Source organism: Amblyomma mixtum, chromosome 3, assembly GCF_055824585.1.
Source record: "Amblyomma mixtum isolate Tamu chromosome 3, ASM5582458v1, whole genome shotgun sequence".
In the NCBI taxonomy this organism is placed as follows: domain Eukaryota; kingdom Metazoa; phylum Arthropoda; class Arachnida; order Ixodida; family Ixodidae; genus Amblyomma; species Amblyomma mixtum.
In genome coordinates, this window is record NC_143014.1 from 194,371,916 (window position 1) to 194,389,888 (window position 17,973).

At 50.6% G+C, this 17,973-nt stretch overlaps 1 protein-coding gene across 18 annotated transcripts in view; it reads right to left on the bottom strand.

The window, feature by feature from the left end:
- The window catches only part of LOC149353166 (uncharacterized), a 331,688-nt gene extending 313,794 nt beyond the window's left edge, over positions 1-17,894 (bottom strand). For all 18 annotated transcript variants that reach the window (XR_016290916.1, XR_016290919.1, XR_016290917.1 and 15 more), the window contains exon 1: positions 17,496-17,894. Coding sequence is in view for 12 of the 18 variants with exons in the window: in XM_089582368.1 (XP_089438494.1) it covers positions 17,496-17,774 (279 nt within the window). In the remaining 6 variants the exon portion in view is untranslated. The remainder of the gene's footprint in view (positions 1-17,495) is intronic.
- Between the last annotated feature and the right edge of the window lie 79 nt (positions 17,895-17,973).

A 17,973-nucleotide genomic window follows, 5' to 3' on the forward strand; every position in this document is an offset into this window, starting at 1 on the left:
GCCACCGAGCTCTAATAATATTAACGATAAAAGACGCCAAAACGCCGCACACGCGCAAAAAAAAAAAAAGAGTTCGTGTCTGGGGTAAGCAACCGGAGCCTGGTTTCCGGCATCGTCTTTGCTGACACGCCAGATGAATAGCCTCTTCGTTTCCGACCATCGAACGCTGCGGCGCCCGCGCTTTTCATTTCTCAAACCTTCCCTCTCTCTTTCCCTCTCCGCGGCGCAACACACGCACCACGCAGGCGCGCAGCCAGTCGTGCAGAGCGCCCAAATGAAATAATAGAAGGACCGACACCCTCTTCAACCACACGTAACCTCCTTTCCCTCCATCTACCAGCGCTATACCCCTTCGCACTTTTTGGATTTGACAAACGCACCTGCCCCTGAAATGGGATTCCCCCTCGAGGTTCGTTTTGGAGCTTCCACGTCGTCCCGACCCATTCTGCTGTCGGCTCGACGCACGCGGGACCCTTCTTCTGCTTCTTCCCTCTTTTATATACTTCTCGTTAGCCCCGCGGGCGAAGCGATGCGCGTTTTTCGTTTATCGTCGAGTTTCGCGCACTCGTTAGGGTTCCCGTCTCGTGAAGAGAGAGCACTGGACCTCTCCCGGAGCCCTCCTACGGCGCTCAGTCGTACACGGCTCGCTGTTCCGCGCCTTCTCAATAACAGAGCACTGGGCGAAGCCCAAGGGCACGGGAAACGACGGGGAGGCTAGAAAACGGGTCTGACGCTTAATTTACGCGCAGGGCCGTATTTGTCTGCTATATGGCAGCTAGTATGCGTACTACTCTCCGTAATGTGTTCAACTGCGCACCTGACCTCTCGATGACTAGCGTGTTTTCCCGTGCGCTCTTCTATCAAACTGCAAGTGCCATGACGGAGCGTAGAACTTCAAACATGCAAAGTTTCGTTTGCCGTTCTTGACGTGATATGCCGCAAAGACCAGCGACATGCATTTTTTTCTGGTTCCTGACAAAGGAATATGAACAACACAAACAAAACCTACAATCGCATCACTCACTATTTAAAGTGAGGGTCATCTGCACCCGCCGTGAGAAAGATAAACAAGTACCTATACACAAAGCACTGGGCACAAAGCCTATAAGCATTTGGCGGACCAGGAGCAGGTTCAGAAGTGTAGTATCACTTTTTTAACATCTGTCATATACTGCGCCTTTTACAGCGAAAAAAAAAAAAATGGAACATTAGTCACACTTCGCAGAAAAGTGTACCGCTCTTTCTCGTTCGATTGCCGGCCCCGTGAAGTGCTTGACATAACACGCAGCGCGAAGCGACTAAATTGCGCGCGCAGAAATATTCATCGGTGCGTTCCATAAGTGCCCTCGACTTCTGTATATTCCTTATACGTCGCCTTCCTGTAGCTCAGTCGTAAATTTTGTCCATTTTTGTCCGGCTTTTATGTACACATTCCTCGAAGCGAAACAAGTTTTGTCCCAACCGGTGCAGTGATTTCAGAGGGAAGCCCAGTCCTTCCAGCGTGAAAAACGCACGCGCTGTTCACCGTCTTCTGCGAACGAAACGGCGAACGTCTGCAACTGCATCGCTTCTATGTGGCTCTCGCAGACTGCCCTGTTTATACGCCCACCCATTTGCGATCCGCGCTGCAGTTGCCAGACTTTGCAGAAATTAATACTTCAGGCTCGCCATGGGCTTTTTTGAAGTAAAAATTTCCTACACAGCTCTGTTCCTTACCTCTTACAATCATTGCGCACTGTCTCCTACCTCCCTACACCGCACCCCGAAGAAATGAATTGCAGCAAGCAGCGTTCCGCTCGGTAATTAATGTCGTTCCCAGAGGGTTCAAGTGGCTGAATATAATTGGGGTCGATTGGAATGGAAATTTCGCAGACACGCCAGAAAATGTTAGGAGACCGGACGGAGGCTTTGCACAAGCGAACAGCCCCGAGAACACCGGCGCAGCGCGGGCAATCACCGCCCAACTGTGCGATCCTCGCGTTGTCTGTGCCCCGCTGTCAGTGCTTTGCGCGAGCTGATGAGGTGTGCCTTGTTTCTTCAAAACGCTTTGTGAAAGACAGCGCGCGCGCGGACTGGAAAGAATAAAGAAAAGAAGGAAAGGAAGACATCCAGCCTTGTTAGCGTGGAAGTTCACGAACGCACAAATTCCCGGCACACCTTTTCTTACTTAAGTACCCCCCCCCCCCCCCCCCCTCTACATTTTCATTGCTTCAGATCAATACCCTTTGAGTACAAAGCCCCGGCGAGTGCTGAGTCAAGAGATAAGACGGAGCAAATTGAAGCGAAAATTTCTCTGGCTCGACGAAGCTTCATTAGCATTTTTATGGGGCTCCGCGGGGGCTTTTTACGCGCGCATCGGCGCCTGCTACGCGATGGCCGTTTTGTTTTTGCGCGATGCGACCACCTCGCACAGCAGGTGTGTCAATCCTACTTTATGCACACGCGACGCCACAATCCCGAACGAAATCCGGCCCAGACCAGGTGACAAGTCGTTTAACGCATCCGAGATCCCCGCCGGCGCCAAACGTCCGAAGGAAGCAGCTGAAAAAAACAAAAAAACAAAAACGGAGGCCTCGCGTAACATAGGAAGAGGGAAAGGAAGCAATGCTCGAATTCTTGCAAAATGACGTCTCCGAATGGGGAAATGGAGGCCCGTTTCCGCTCAGAAAAAGAGCAGTGACGGGTGCAATTACTAATCTTCTGCGTCGTTATTTGTTTTTCACAAGCTGAATGCCAGCGGCAGAGATGCAGTAAGCGGTGTCGTTTTCAGCGAGAAGGTCGCGGCTGAGTAACTGTTGGAGGAAACTTCAAGTGGTGTGAAAAATTGACTTCTTTTCGTAGGAGGACGGCGAACATCGGAGCCGCGGCGACAAGTGTGCACGTTCACACTTCTGGGGAAGAGCGGCGGCATTGTTTCGGAGCGAATAGGGAATCGCAAATGAGAACTCTGGGGAATTTCGTCGCAGTTTTAGTCGATGATCGTCACGTTATTTTTCGCAGATGTCCCTCTCCTAGTTTCAATAAAGCATTTTTCGAAATGGTTTGGTTTGGTTTGGTTTATGGGGTTTAACGTCCCAAAGCGACTAAGGCTATGAGAGACGCCGTAGTGGAGGGCTCCGGAAATTTCGACCACCCGGGGTTCTTTAACGTGCACTGACATCGCACAGTACACGGGCCTCTGGAATTTCCCCTCCAAAGAAATTCAACCGCCGCGGCCGGGATCGAACCCGCGTCTTTCGGGTCAGCAGCCGAGCACCATAACCACTGAGCCACCGCGGCGGCCTCATTTTTCGAAATGCTTGTACAACATTTTAGAACATCAAACGACAGGAAACCGAAAGAGTAACTTTGCTCGATCCCGGCCGCGGCGGTTGAATTTCTTTGGAGGAGAAATTCGAGGCCCGTGTACTGTACGATGTCAGTGCACGTTAAAGAACCCCAGGTGGTCGAAATTTCCGGAGCCCTCCACTACGGCGTCTCTCATAGCCTTAGTCGCTTTGGGACGTTAAACCCCATAAACCAAACCAAACCAGTAACTTTGCTGCGATGTTTTGCATGACTCACAGATGACGTCACAAATAGCGTCGGTAACTTAGAGCGCGCGTTCAGTGGCGTAAGTATAGCGGCGAAGAGTCTATAGCCACGAAATGTCAGAAATGCACCAAGTACAAGCTAGAGAGTTTCTAGTTCAACGAGACGGTAGAGACAGGCGAGTCATTTTAGTTCGTCAGCATTTAGCTTGTCGTCTCGCAAAAAAAAAAAAAAGAAATCCGACTTCTCTGACACGGAACTCTCTGATTGGTCGAGAGAGGTCGGTTACTTAGTGACGTCATCACAACCTGCCCACCGGATTGTGAGCGAACTTCCCGCCGCAGGAGGCAGTTAAATTAACGACTAGTCGCGGGAAGTTTCCACCTGGATCTCGCAAGCCCCACAGGTGGCAGCACCTGCCATCGCAGGGCAGCGGCGTATCGCTTAACTGCTGCACCACTGCGCCATTAGGGGTATGAAGACTCGCCGCAATCTATGAATGCTGGGTTGTAGCTGAACTGTAGTGTAAACAAGCCAGAAACTGAAATTGTGGAAATTACAAAATTTAACCGCCAGAAGCGCATCAAGCACTCATTGTAAACATGCATAGTAGGCGACCTAAATGCTGCCGCATTTTCTTCTTTAAGCATGTGGTTAAGAAGGCCTCAAGTTTCTTTTTCTTATGTCCCATAATCACGGTTGTTTATATAAATCACCCCGATTGCGGTGATGAGAGGAAAACATTACAATCCGCTGGCTCTGAAAGAAAACACCGCGTGGCTAAAAAAAAAGTTCCGCCGATTCTCATCAACGTCAAAAGGTTAATGAGAATGTACACCCGAAGTTCTGCTAAACTGCGCGAGCCTCGACTAACCCCCAGCTGTACATAGACGAGAAACTTAGTACAACAAGATCTGCTGGACTTACTTTGTTCGCGTTTGAAATCGCTATACTACGTTTAACTGTGAAAAGAGAAATCGACACGGGCCAAGTGCTTCCTCCCAACGACTTTGCTACCGACAGGCGCTGCCGTAGCTGCTGCAGAAGGCAGATGGTAATGTATTCTATAGCCAAACGGGCGAGTTGGTGGTACATATTGAATGCCAACAGCGCAAACGACGCAGACAAAGTAGAAGAACACACAGGACAAGCGCTGTTCACAACTGAAATTTTATTCAAGGAAAGTAGTATATTTTATAGAAAAAGTGGACAACTTATCAGCTAGTAAACACAACCCATGTTTCTACGTGGCATCAAGGTATGCAACCTCACTGTCATATAATGAAATAGATGGCTTACTGACGCATAACCTTGTTTTTTTCCTCATGTGATATGCTTCCATAATCTCACGTGTTAATCGGGACGGGTGTTTGTAGAGGATATCACAGTAAGGCAATGAAGGAAAACAAGATTGGCAGTCTCGAACATGGTCAACTAGATTATTAGATTTGTTAGCTTCCAGATTATTTGCATGCTCTTTCAAACGTGTATTGATGCAACGCCCCGTCTGCCCGATGTATATTTGTACGCATGACATTGGGATTTTGTAAACTACCTCTTCTGCGCATGGCACATACATTGTTTCGTGCTTAACCCCACAAGTTGTTTCAGGTTCTTTTCGTTGCTCAGCCTTTTTTTCCAAAACAGCACAAACCCTTTTAAGTTTCTTGGGTGCGGAAAAAACCACCCCTACGCCATACCGTCTTGCCACATTTTTAAGATTATGTGACAGGCGATGTACATAAGGGAGAATGGCAAACTTTTTTCTTTCCTTCTCTTTTCCCGGACTAGACACCAAATATGGATTCTTAAGCTTTCTGGCTACCTTGTTACAGCCCAATAACATAACACCATCCGGGTATCCAGCTTCCTTTAACCTTTTAACTTGTTCATTGAAGCTATTGGTTGCCATATGGATACAAGATTTTGATAATGAGGACGAAAGACATGAGACAACAATTCCTGTTTTAACTGTTTTCGAATGATGCGATTTATAATTTAACAGCGGTTTTCCCATCCTTGGACGATATTCCCAACAGACGTGTCCCGTCTCCACCTTCAAACTGAGATCTAAAAATAGTAGCTTGCTACCGACCGTGACCTCAGTGGTAAACTCTAGACCTAAAGCATTTTCTTTAAATACTTTTAGTACATCAGTCATGCGCCTAGAAAAGTTAGTTTTTTCTACAAAAATTGTCCAGCGCTTGTCCTGTGTGTTCTTCTACTTTGTCTGCGTCGTTTGCGCTGTTGGCATTCGGTAATGTATGGTTTTATGCCTTCTAAACGCTTGTAGCTTGCATCCAGGCGTTACACATGAACAGCTTGTCTTGCGAGTCTTTACAAAGGTCGTCAAGTATATTTTTACTTTGTATTAATTTAATATATCAATTAACGTTTACTTAAGGTTGTGATTACTGCTGGTGACAACATTCAGGAGTGGTGACAAACGAAAATTTTTGAGAAAATTTGGGTAGCTGCAGGTTTGAGAAAGGCTAATGCGTAGACCAACTGGTAATGGTATGAAACTATGTATAAGCGTTTTTCTTCTTTACTTACAGACGATCAAATGCCAGTTTTGGGCAGCTGGTCCGTAAATTCGTATGCATATCAATTCTGGGACGTACACCTCTCATCATGCGCACATGGTCTCGCAAACATGCCGAAGACGCCGGACTAGAGGCGCTTGAGTGCATGGAGCATGCAGTCTCCGTCTCCTCTCCGAAAATCCGGTGCTTAACTCCGTCTTTATCTCGTGGAATGGGACTACCTATGGAGTCTATAAAGCTGTATGTGACGCCTGTATAGCTTGATTTTGTGGCCCTCTGTTTTTTTTTGTTTCCTTTGATTGTCCCGCCTTTGGGGACAGCGATATAATGTACAAAATCTTCCGCCGCTTCAGTCTTAATTCCGTAGGACTGGGTGCATCTGCTTCAAACCCATGTGCTTCGCACACATCTGTGTTTTTCTTTTTCGCTCATTTACGCGCTCTTTGCTTCGCCTTTCCGAACAAACAAACCTCCAGACGCAGCGCACGCCTCGGTTCCTGCCGCTTTCTATACCGCCTGTTAGACGCAGTACTCTACGCCCCTGCCGTCTGATATGCAAAATCGGCGAGCAGCCCGGTTGCCTCTTTTGTTTAGTTGTTGTGCCTCAATTCACTTTGTTCGCATCTCTACGAGGATCAAGGAACCAGACCGCCCAGAACCTCTCTACCTCCTTTTTTTTTTCTTTGGCATCCCAGTTGCCTGTACCCGACTCAATATTTCCGAAAGCGTTGCAGCCCGTATTCCGAAATTCAGAACTGCAATCCGCTCCTGTTTCTTGCAAGCACCAGCTTCTCACGGCTTTCAGAAAGCTTTAAGGAAGTAGAGTTATTGAAACGCGGAAGAATAACAACAAAAGAAAAAGGGCGCGAGGCGGAGAGGCGGCACATGGCAACGGCGCCTGACTGCCAACCCACAATGCGTTCGCAGTCTCGGTCGTCCGACAAATTACATTTCGTATCGAAACGGATCTCTGGGCAGGCAGGCCGCGTGGATGCTTTCATCGCCGGTCGCAGTTTCGCCACGCGGCTCGAAGGCGCACCACTGATGGCAGGCCGAACGCTGGCGCCGTTTGACGCGACTCGGGCGCCTGCCTACATTTCGGCGGCGCGGTCACGCAGTTATCGGGGCCCCGGTCGCCTGCAGGCAGCGACGGCGGACAGTTCCTTATCGTTTCCGCGCCGGGCGGATTTATAACCCAATCAGTCGGAGTGTCGTTTAACGCAATCCTGGGCATCGGAGACGGCTCCTGATACCCTCGAGCGCCGGTCGTTAGCGGTTTAGTCGCGAATGCGCGTCCGAACGTCGTTTGTCTCTTCGGGGGCAGACGCGATGCGCGGTGCGGATTTCGCGCAGACAATCGCTGCGCGCCGGCGGTCGGAGACGGAGGCCCGTCTGCGGCCGAGCCCCATTTCAAGCACCGGCCGTTCGCTAACATCGGTTAAACGCGCTTTGGAAATTTGGCAATGTCTCGGTCTCTTTCCCCCTGAAACACGAAGGCCGTTCCGAGCGCTCGGATTCGGTTTAGCGCTTCGCTGCGTTACCCCGCAGTGCGGGTGTTCGCGTGCTTACTGCACTGGAGTCTCACGAACTGTCACGAGTAATGGCAGTAACGCGCGGTGGATATCTGCGGCGAGTCGCTACTCGTTATTACAAGGAACTTTGGGCAAATATACCGGCTCTGCGTTAAAGAATGCAGGGCGCTGCATTCTTTAGAGGTGCGCGAATTTCGCGTCAGACGTAGCTCGAATTCCGCCTGCACTGAGAATTTCTCCGCCGCTGTGGACATGAGCAGAAGCACAACATTTGCTGCCCGTGGGTAATAAGCGAGATCCTTTCAGGAAACCTTTGCGCCACTCCGAACACCAGAGACCCACAACATTTTGAAGGACAACACTATGTTGAGAAGGAAAAGTAAATCTGGACCGGTGGAGAGTCAGACTTAGTGACGAGTTTAATAAATCAGCTGAAATAACACGACCGCAACTGGTAGCAAACCACAGGCGTGCACTGAAGGCAAGGGCACGTCCCCCCCCCCCCCCCCCCTTCCCCCACCAAGAGGAATGAGGGACCATGAACCATTGTACCATGAACGTCGGCTCCTCATTTTGGAGAGACCTGTGTGCGTGCGTGTGTGTGTGTGTGTGTGTGTGCACATGTAGGTACAAAACAAAAGAATTATATGCCCTTCGGAGAGTCCTTTGTCCTGCAGTAAACACAATTTGGCTGATCGTGGCGATGACAATCAGCGAACATAAACTACTAAGCTCGAAATATTAAGACGCACCCCAGTTTTATGGCCTCTTCCAAACAATGCGAACAATGATTTACAAAGTGCTTGTGTACTGCTGCAAGGCGACTTCAAGTCCGCAGAGGCTTCCGTACTGTTGTCAGGATGTAAACAGTTGGAGAAATTATTATCGCTGCTTGCTTCTTTAACGGTTTAACATGGTGTTAACGTTGCTTACTTACGAGCGCCATATCCTCGGGCAAGGCTACAGTGTATATAAATAAGCAAATAAAGAAACAACAACTGAGTGATAGGAGTGGAGCGCACGGCTACTCCTGAAAAGAAGCTGCCTGTTGCTGGGAGGAATAATTACTCCCGTTTGGTTCAGCGATCCTTCGCTGCCTTCACTCCGCGCAAGACAAGAAAGGAGGACCTGTTCTTGGCAAACGTAGGAATTCAAGAATCGGAAAGTCGCTTCGCTCCTCTCAAATTGTGGAGAAGGAATACGCGGAGGAGAATGGAAGGTAAACAGATCGTCGGCAGTTCGTTTACTTGAGTCGATACCTCGAAACAGACAAGACAAAAGGCGAAGACTGAGAGCCGGCCGTCTGTGACCCCCACCCCCCACCACCGGCGCTTCTTCCCCGCGCTGCAGACGTCACGGCGCTCAGTCCTCAGCCGGCTGGCAAACTTTGTATTCTTCGGAGGTGCGAGGAGCATCGAAGTTGGTCGGGGGAGAGCAGAGGGAAGGCGACGGGGGGCGTACCGCATCGCCAGCAGCGCGTTGACTGCACCTCCCGCCGGTAATCAGCCGGTTCTTTCCCCAGTCCAAGCGGAGATCAGTCACCGCGGCGGCCCCGGCATTGCTGCCGCAATCAATCCACTTGGCACCCGTCGAGGAGCGCGCCGTCGCACCCGAACATCCGACGCGGGCAGCGCGAGCGGCTTCACGTTGCCGCCTTCCGCCGCGAGCGTGACGAAGTGACACGGCGCTCGACGTCGAAGCGCCCCGTCTCTAATTTCGCGGCCGGCGTCAATTTCTCACCGGAGCATGCGTCCGAGTCAATTGGTTTCCCCCGGCACTCGAGGGGAGAACCAATCGGGAGCGGCTCAAGGCGCGTCCTTTGTGCGGCGCGCCGATCGCGGGGCCCCGCGGGCAGCGCGCCCCATTCATCCCGGCTTTCCCATTCAGGCGCGGCCGCGCGAGTTGCGGCGCCGCCGCGCAGCAGCACTTTCACCGCGACGACCGCCGGAGATCTCTGGCCGCCCAATCGAAACGTCCCGCTTCTTCCGGTGGTGCTGTCTGTGCGAGCGGGCCCTGGCGCCCTCGGAGGATAGCTGGGCTCCGGGTGGCGCGCCGAGATTAGCGGTACACAGAGCGAACAGCCCTCACCCCTTCTCGGACCTTCCTCTCGCTTTCACTACGCGAGCAAATGCGCCGGTTCTATCAGCTGTCTTCAAATAACGGAGATAGACGCTTCCGTTCGGAAGGTGAAACCGCGGTCCTTCCAGTATCTTTTTTTTTTCTGCCATTTATTCTTCGGGCTGTCTGTGTGCGAGAAACGTACAACGTCTGTTTCCTTTTAACGCGAACATTCAAAGCCCAATTCGGCAGCAGTGCAGCCTAGCGACTTATTTATTTCGTTCTGCTTCGCATAGCGTCGGTCTCGTGAATACTGGGGAAGCCGTTACCACACGTACAAATAACCATTAGTGTTTCTAATTTGCACTCACAGTAACGCTCGTTTTATCGTCGCCTGCGTACAAACGAAAGTAGATTACTGATATCATACAAGAAAAAAAAAACTCATTCCAGCGCCTCATGCGCATCTTCTCCATTCGTACTCCTCTTTTTTTTTTTTTTCATTCAGGTACACGACAACTATAGCAGGTCAACGAGTTCCTGAGGCCAACACATCCTCACTCCGTCTTCCCCGTAAACAGTCGCTTCTGCTACAAGGCGACTTCTTTCAGCGCTGATAAAGGTGAACAAAGCAGATGGCAACTTCACGCATTGTGCGCTCACAATTTTCCGCCGCGCAGTTCAAACGATCACCGCTGATATCGCAAGGTGCAACTCCAACATAAAGCCCCTTGACTCCAACATGCTCACTGCTACAATGGCTAAACAAATCGAAACATTGCTGCCGCTGCTCACAACGACTGTAATTTGTCTATACTGTGAGGTAACTCCGACTCAAGCCACATGGTTGTGATCCATGTTTTGCGAACTCGCCTCATTCCAGCGATCATGAGTGTCAACTCGGACCCCCATTTTTAGTTTAGCAGAAACCACTCCTCAAAAACGTAAGCTCGGCTCCTTCGCAACTCCCACGATCGTCGGCAGCCACTCAACGCGCAGGCCGGTTTAGCCGCTTAAAACAAATTTTAACGATTAAAAATAATACACATTCTCACGAGCTTGGTTTGCATCCGATGCGCAAGCAGCGTTTATGCGCCGTGTTCGCCCAGAAATGGTTGGTATACACGCACGTGTCTGTGAGCCTAAATTGGTTACATATCTCGAGCGCACAGTATTACCATTCAAGACACGTATATTCCCTCGTCGATGTCTCTTTGTTCCGGCTTTTTTTTCACCCTGCCACGGAACGATCGCTCCTGAGTTTGCAGAGAAAGGAAATGGGGAAAGAAGGGAAAGGGGAGTGAGAGCAGCGCTACCCCCCCAGGCGCGACGCTGACGTGAGTAGTCATTCCGGCGCAGCGTTAGAGCCCCCTACCCCCTCACCGGGAAGCCCGTGAGGCCCGAGCGCTGGGCGGACGGATGGACGGACGGACGGAGTATGGGAGGAGCGCTAAAGGGCGCGGATATATAAGTGGACTGGTGAGGCCCGCCGAGAGAGAGGGGGAGCGGCACGCGCTTTGCATAAATCGGATTGCAGCGGTCAGGCGATTTGCATTCATGACCGACGCCGGAGAAGGGGGAGGGACAGCGCCCCGTCCGAATTCGCGCGGCGGCACCGCGCTCGACAGCGCAGCTTTGCCGGTTCACGTCCCGCGGCAGCAGGAGCCGGGAGAAACCACGGGAGCCGCGCGAAAAGCGCGTCTCCCGAGCGCATTTATGAGCGCGCATTGTCCGGCCGCCCGGACCGGCCTCTTCGCGAGTTCATCGCATCACGAGACAAAGAAAAAAACGCCCGAAGACCTTCGACGGGAGGGCCGTTCGCTTCTCTCTCTCTCTTTTTGTTTCTTCCAGCTTAACCGCACACTCGGTTATCTCTCGATCCGAGAAACGCCGGACGCGTAAGGAAAATGCAATATAGCCGGCAAACATATTGGAATGAGTCCCGGAGGAGATTGCGTGTATATATATGTATGTATGTATAAGGAATCCCTGCCGACGCAAATCGCGTACCGCCGGGCACCGAAACGGAATGTCCGGCTCGAGACGCAGCGCTGGCCCTCGAAGCGCAGAGCTGAAGCCTCTCCAGCTTATATGCTTCAGATCCGAAATTGAGTGCACGCCGGACCTTTGATTGACGAGCGCGTTCTGAATGCTAAAATCCTGCCGACGGAGGGAAAGAATTTGGGGAGGAGCGATCTTCTCCTATACAGACCTCTCATGATCGTGCCAGCTGCCCGTATATCAAAATAATGCGCCCCGCACCGGTTGTTGTTTAAACGGGCGGAACAACAAACCCTATGGCGCACACAAACTGCATGCTTTTCGGTATTAATATATCCAAAAGTAGAGAAAAAAAACGGGTCCTAGAACCTGCCTATGCGCATATACATGAGCGATGTCATCAAATCAGTAACCGTCCCTAGAGGTCTGATAAGACTCTCGGTTCCCCCTCCCTCCCTTATTTTTCACCCGTCTTCCGCGCTTTCTTTTTTTTTTTTTTGTTCTGCCTTTTCCCGCAGATATGAGCGCCGACTCCGTCGCTGTTTTATAGCCGTTCCTTGATGTTTAGAGCGTGTCGAAAAGACCGGTAGCAGGCACGACGGGAAGCCGCTTATTTTATGCGTTTTAAACTTTATTACTTCCTGAAGTAAGAAAACGTAATCGGTAGTGTGCGAACCGGCCACAGGACTGCATTCACACGCCAGTCGCTACCTCATAATCCAGCGGGATTGTGCAGTACAACAGAGACTGCAGCCGTAAAGGGGTGCTGTTCGTATAAATACGACCTTGGTATGCACACACGTGCCAATGGTTAAAAAACGCTCCGTATAGCAAGGGAACTTTCGTATTAACCTAATGTGACAAGAAAATCGTACAGCGACGCTTGGCCGAACCACTACAGTATAGTGATTTGTAGGTGGTGTATACAGCGTTGGCTGCGAGGCCAGCCATGTACGTGCCGCACTTGCTCCATCTTTCATGGCTGTCAGCGTCAGCTGGTTTCGTCACGGCGCCAATCTCAACGGCGCCAATGCTTTCTCGGGAACATATTTCTTTACCTCCGTCGGCCTTGTGTTATTTCTTTGTTTTCTCACCGTAAGCGCAGTTAATGGGGAGATTTAGCATAGCGGAGACGTACTAGCGTAGACATATACCGGGATTTGTGGGTCAATTTTGGAGGTGGCGGTTGCGAGGTTAAGGGGAATGGGGTGGGGCTCTGCATGCACCATGTATACTTCTTGCAGTTTTTTTTTTCGGCGAAAAAAAAAATGGGGTTCAGAATGGTTTTCCTATGTAAAATTTCTCGTCTGGGGGAGAGGGCGTGCGTCCCCCCCCCCTCCTCCCCTCGCCAGATGGTCGGAGCCAAGTTTCCGTTTACACTATGTTTAATCTCCAATGTAATCAGCGACGGGCCAGTCGCTGATTGCAACAAAACGGAGCGAACCATGCCACTCCGTGACATCCGTTACGCTTGCACCTTGAGCCGTCCATGAGGTCAATGAGCTGGGAGCAGGGTGAAGGGCGTAAACGCCTTTATAAAATGTGTCATTTGCTGTGCATATGTGGAGCGGAAAAACTCCCCTCTTCTACCGGCTTCGGTCTACATTCATATGATGTACCGACATAATGGTGCGCTGTAGGTAACCTCGCGCGGTGGAAATAAATCCGCAGATCATCTTGCAGCCTGGACTTAGCTCTGGCACGAAAAATCCATGGAGAATATCGCATATTCCATTTAACTACGGTGGTGACAACTTCACATTCCATACGCGCTACGCGTCGCTGTGGCTCAGTGGCTACAGCGCTCGGCTGCTGACCCGACGCGGGTTCGATCCCGGCCGTGGCGGCCGAATTTCTATGGAGGCGAAATTCTAGAGGCCCGTGTACTGTGCAATGTCATGTCAGTGCACGTTAAAGAACCCCAGGTGGTCGAAATTTCCGGAGCCCTTCACTACGGCGTCCCTCATAGCGAGTCGCTTTGGGACGGTAAACCTTTATTAAAACCAAACTAAACCATTCGGGAACGCTGCCTCAAGCGACAATGCTCACGAAGATCCAATAAAGGGCGTTTTACGTGTTCCATGGCGAGAAAAAAAATAACAGCCGTGACCGAAAGATGCTGCCCTTGAAATCCAAACGCACCGGTCTTTTTTTTTTTTTTGTCATTAATGATGACGCAGGTGAAAAACACGGCTCGAAACGTCCATGCACAGGTGAAGGCGTTGAGAAGCGCGAAAGGCATGTTGCCGCCGATGGCGGGCGGGCGCCAGAGGCCGAGAAAGAGCGCAGAGGCAGCCAGGCACGGCGTTGCCAAGCGGTTAGATAAGCGCGGAGGCGACGCGTTAATTAGCGTCAAGATGGGCGGCGCTAAGCCGTGTTGAAATTGATCTGGCCCGCGGTTTTCGCGGAAACTGTTGCGACTACAAGGGTAGGGGTGCACAGGTTGCCGGTAGGGGTGCGTGGGCTAAAGTTACCGTTGGCTTAGTGGCCCCGCACGGCGCGCCTTTGCCGCGGGCCGCCCCGTTCCAGCGCCGACGACCAAAGGTGCCGCCAGGAGGGCACGTGTGGGGAACCCTTTTGCAGCTGCGCCGATCCTAAAGCTCTGGGATGGCGAAAGTTGTTATCCTGTAATGGCGAATTCACTGACGCATCGGCGTTAACTTTGCTATACGCACAACATTATGAAAAAGTTGCACTCCACCCCCCCCCCCCCCCCCACACACACACACACACACTACTTCGGAGGTGACTCTATAGGTTAAGCGCGAAACGGACGGACAAGTTGCCTTTAGGGATGCAAAGTTCTGGGTGCAATAAAAAGCTTGCACCCAAAAGTGCCCCAATATCGCAACGGCTGTGTTGGGAACGCCGTAAAGTATTTTTAAGAAGAAATTTTCGATCAGTGCACACGCTAGCTTTTATGTGTCCCGACGCTGGAAACAAAGTTCACTGAGCGTGATGGCGCCCACACGCCGTCTAAAGCGATGAACCGGAAACAAGCGCAGTCCCAGCCGAAAGACTAAGTTATCTTCCTTTGAACAGTGCGACTGTACTTTCGGCATGTGTCTTGAAGACCGTCGCGTTACTATTTGCAGGTTTGCACAACTTTATATGGATGCATCCCTACTACAAACGCGACGATGCGCACAGCCATGTTGCGAGGTTTACTGTCAGAGCTTGAAGTCTGGCTACATCGAAAGGGGTCTTAGAGCGCATGTAGGTGGAAAGGGAAATAAAGAGAGTGGGAAAGCGTCTGGCGGCCTCACACTTTTTTATACAAAAGAGGAGAAATAATTTTTAATGGTCGCTGTTTGCTCATTTTATGACAGACCTGAAACAAACGATCCCCACGCTCTCCAAGTGTGGTTGTTGTTATAGCCTTGGAGCTGAGTGTCCAACTCTGGACGCACTCGAGGTGTGAGGGCATGCATTTCCCTTTCTCTTCCAAGCTTTGTGCAGTGATGCCGACTTTTTATTTTTCTCCGTCTCGGGTTTTAGAAAACATGTTAATGAATGTTACTAAACATCACAGCGAAATTTTCGAAACGACATAGAAGTTCCGACCCTCACCTACAAGAAGAAGAAAAAAAAAATAGTTTCCAGCTTCGGTTTCATGCAGTCTCTACGTTAAAGCATGAAGAGTCTCGGAGCCCTTGTCTATACTGGTGAGGAGTCTGCGACTCCCCCCCCCCCTCCCTCCCCGTGACTTTTAGCACTGGTTGCTGCTGTCAATCTCGTTGACACGGTGGCCAGCGCCTGTTTTTACCATTAACTTTCATTAGTCCAGAAGACGCGCTTGTAGGGAGCGCGACGTAACAAAATTTTCAGAGGTATGAAAAAAAAATTAGCAGCAGCAAGGCTACGTACAGCGACATGTGGTCATATGATGCGCCGCAGCGATGAAAGTGCCCAATTTTCACTGCTGAAAATCGCTTCGCCTATTCTATGCGATTCTCGGCACGACCAACATCCGCCTTATTTCGTCAATACAAGACAAGAACTTTTGATTTCACTTCTAAAATCTCAACACATTTTGGTCAGATAACGGTACCAAGAAAAGGGAGAGATTATTTAACGAATACGGGATAGGTTTGCTTGGACAATGGCAAATAAAAATTGTTTCATTTCGTTGCAATTTTCGGCTAACATTCTTCCGTCAACACTTCGGGCTGTCCTCTGGCTGCAGGAGAGGCAGAGTTAAAGCCGTTCGGTTGTATAGTAATATCGGTGTAAAAGGGGTACGGCAACTTTACTCGACCATTATTGGGCTTAATGACTTGGCGCTCTTGGTTAACGGCCCCCTTTTTTATTTTGTATTCGAGGAAACACCCTAGTTTGTACGTATAAACGCCGAAAGAATACGATCGGAAACGAAAACGCTCATTCACCCGCAGTTCTGAAGTACTTTGCGTTTTGGCGCGAGTCCAGGGCCCGACGTTGAAGAAGGCGACCAAACAAGTATGGACCTTCGGTGCGCATTCTATTTGTCACACAGTTCAGGCGGACAATCCTAAAAATGGAACTCCTTGAACCCTGTGAGCGAGATAGAAGCAAAGCAGCTAGTGCCCGCCCAAACTTTTTTTTGTTGCGCTGGTTGCACGTGTCCAGACAAATCACTAAACTAGTTTTTGCTTAGGTTCCAGCCAACTATAGGAAGGCAACAAATGTCGTTAACTTTCACACTAACTCGGCATTTTTCTTCGCCCTTCTAAACAAGAACTCAGGCCATTAATAATTTATCCACGCACGAAACTTCTGTGCTATCCACGTCCAACATTACCGGACAAAAATTTTGAAAATTGTCACACACTATTATGTAAATATTGAAGATAATGGTGCACTCTTCTGATATGTACAAAAATCGTTCTTTTAAATTGTTTCCATCGATCGCATCGATCCGTTAACAATACCATAGAAAAGCAATGGGGAACGCTTTTGACGAAAGCAAAAACGTTAATAGAAAAAAAAAAGTAAGACTGCCGTCGGGTTATCTGCGGCTATATTGATTGTTATAGTGAAATCTTACATTACATGAAAAAAATTGCGTTCATCAACGGTTTTTCGCCCAAAATTGCTTTTGTCCAGAATTGTTGGGTCTTCCCATACGCGACCGGCATTTTCTAGAGTTCCTCGTAGTACCTCATCTACATGAGTCAGTGAGGTACTGCACTGCCTTCACACCAATCATCTTTTTGTTCTTCGGCGTGGCGACCTCAGTGATGCTGTTGTGTGATCAAGTAGTGAGGATGGGAAAATGGGCACCTTTCAGTATCTTATGGCGTTCGCTAAAAATTGTTTTGTTTCCTTATCTCGCGGGGTTTTTCTCAACATAAAATGGTGAATTTAAAGGGCACGTTTGTAGCAGACGTACAAGCGTTGTGGACAACCCATTATGCGTTGACACTGAACCACAGTATGTTTTTCCTGGGGTGCTGCTCGCCACGCGCACACCGCACCAAAGTGCATCCATCTATGGCACATTTCTCGATGTCTCGTTAGCGAAACAATAATGAACACGAGTTCGTTGTTGTTTCGCCATTGGTACGGTCAGAGCTAATGCTCCGGCAAGGCGCACTAAACAAGTTCATGGAGGTTTAAATGACTTAGTACCTTAGACCGTCTAGCGATACATTCACTCATATGGCATATTACTCCAACTACGGCGAAATGAGTGAGTTACATAATCGCTCTGTAATCTGCTGAATCCGAAAGAAACTGTCGGTGCCTGCATTAATGATAAGGATGATTAGCATGGCGCTCCGGCTGGCTCAGTGGGAGCACCCATGTCTTTCTGCGCGCGCTAACGTGGAGGAAGCGGCCGGCCCACCTGTTGTGCCGCCGCGGTGACGGCTCCGCCGCCGGGGTCAGCGTGGTCCAGGGCCATCAGCTTCTGCTCGAGCAGGCTCACTCTGTCCTCGAGCCGCTGTAACCTGACCACGCACAGCACGGTCACTGTCACCAAGCCGGTCAAGAGGAACCACTGCACCGCGACTGCGGCCAGGCGCCAGGCGAGCACGCCGCTGGACGCCCGCTGGTCCAGCGGGACGGCCCGCCACGAGAGCGGCGCCCAAGACGTGGTCCGCGCCGGCTCGTCGGAACTGCCCATGGCGCTGCGTGTCGCCGCCGGCCACTCAACACGAGCGCGTGGTCAGTCGGCGGGAGCACGGCTCGCGGAGACCGGCCATCGGCATCTGCAGCTGCTTCGCTCGCGCCGGCTCGCGGACCGACTGACTGGCCGCGTTCGGAACGCCCGCCTTGGGCCGCTGCGCCTCCTCCTCCTCCGGGAGCCGGCAGACGCCAGGTGG